Here is a 1610-nt window from a genome sequence, read left to right as displayed (position 1 = left end):
CGGAGCTTCCGCGCACCCCCACACCGGCACCAGCTCCCCAGCCGGGCACCGCCGGGCACCGCCGAGGTGTCTCTCCTGCCGACCTGAAGACAGAGAGAGAGGGAAAGAACAGAATAGGTGAATGACCAGAAGAAAGCACCCAGAGAAACCCGTTGATAGTCCGAGATCCCATCCCAGAGGAAGCAGAGAAAGTAGCGTCTGGCACTCTGTGCAACGAACTGAAAAAGCCAAAGGCAGAAAACTCCGTGGTAGGTGCACAGTAATCAGACCCAGTAAAACTTTGTTTTTTTTTTTTTTTTCTTTTTTCTTTTTTTTTTTTTTAACCCCCGAATAGCAGATTATCTATCTGTTGTTCGTTCGTTCTTTCTATCTATCTATCTATCTATCTATCTATCTATCTATCTATCTATCTACCTACCTACCTACCTACCTACCTACCTACCTACCTACCTCAGATATTCCCTTCCAGAGCAAGTAATTACATAAAGAAAAAAAATGCTTATAGCTAAGAACGAACTGTTTAAAAAAATATCTAAATTATTCTGCCTAAATGAAACGGCAATAAAACCTAAAAGCTGTCTTCTTTTTGAAGCATCCAACACACTGGGAGCTGTGGTCGGGTTGGAAACCAGTGTCCTCAGCAAGAAAAAAAAAAACAACCAACCTATTCAAATTTATATGCAGTCATATAAAAAAATCCAGAAGGCAAATAAAAATAGTAATCCATACCTAAACCGAACAGAAGTAAAAATCACCAGTAAGGTTTGGGGGTATTTTGCACTGGAATAAGGCGCTGTGAGTTGTTGGCTGCAGAGACAGAAGGGCTCTGTGGAGTTCTGGAAGTGGCCAGATGTCTTTATATCTGTCTACAGCATGCTCTGCCTCTCAGCACTTGCCTTTATAATCTCACGCATAATTGGCCTTAATCTGATTATTTCCAGCGCTGTCTACAGTGAGTAACTTGGATAGGTCTATTGGGCCCTACAAATGGCCCACGTGGTGTGCAGAGCAGGGGAAAAAAAGGAGGAAAAAAAAAAAAAACCCAGATGAAAAGAAAAACCCCGTCATTTCTCAGCAAACACCAGGAATGTGAACCGCAGCAACAAAATCCCATTATTTTCTGAGCTGGTTATCAATCATTTGTGCTGCTGAGTTTACCATTTTTATATTCAGGTTTTGGGTGGTCATGGCTGATCATGATGTTCTGCTGAAAGAAGAAGGTAGGGCCAACACATGTAGGCATGTACGACTTCTCCTGGGAGGAAGGACAATCTGACAGTCTGACTGTCCCAAAAGAATTACGCCTGTACCCCGGCGCTGACAAAGCGCCGGCTAATTGCCGCCGGATGGGTTTTGGGGGGCCGCTCTGCACACGCCTTGCCTTTCCAAGCGATCGTACCGCGGCAAAGTTTGATTTTGTTCACAGCGAGGGGTCCCTGGATTTATGCTCGCTTCCCGTCTGCAAATGATATGCGGCGGGACCCTTTGCAATTACTTTTAAAATGCATCCGAGACACAGGCTCAGCGGAGAGAGATGGCCCTTGCCTCAGCCCGGGTGAAAATTAGACTTTAAAGTACCCAGATGAAATTTTCGAGTCAGGGACGCGGGA

General features: G+C 45.1%; 1 protein-coding gene across 1 annotated transcript in view; it reads right to left on the bottom strand.

Moving 5' to 3' along the window:
• The window catches only part of DRGX (dorsal root ganglia homeobox), an 18553-nt gene extending 17310 nt beyond the window's left edge, over positions 1 to 1243 (bottom strand). Inside the window, 2 exon segments of the mRNA XM_009320594.1 lie at positions 25 to 83; positions 1159 to 1243. Of these exon segments, the coding sequence (XP_009318869.1) occupies positions 25 to 83; positions 1159 to 1243 (144 nt within the window).
• Between the last annotated feature and the right edge of the window lie 367 nt (positions 1244 to 1610).

This window comes from Pygoscelis adeliae, unplaced genomic scaffold (genome assembly GCF_000699105.1).
Source record: "Pygoscelis adeliae isolate BGI_AS28 unplaced genomic scaffold, ASM69910v1 Scaffold190, whole genome shotgun sequence".
Classification (NCBI taxonomy): domain Eukaryota; kingdom Metazoa; phylum Chordata; class Aves; order Sphenisciformes; family Spheniscidae; genus Pygoscelis; species Pygoscelis adeliae.
This window is presented reverse-complemented; position numbering and strand designations above follow the sequence as displayed.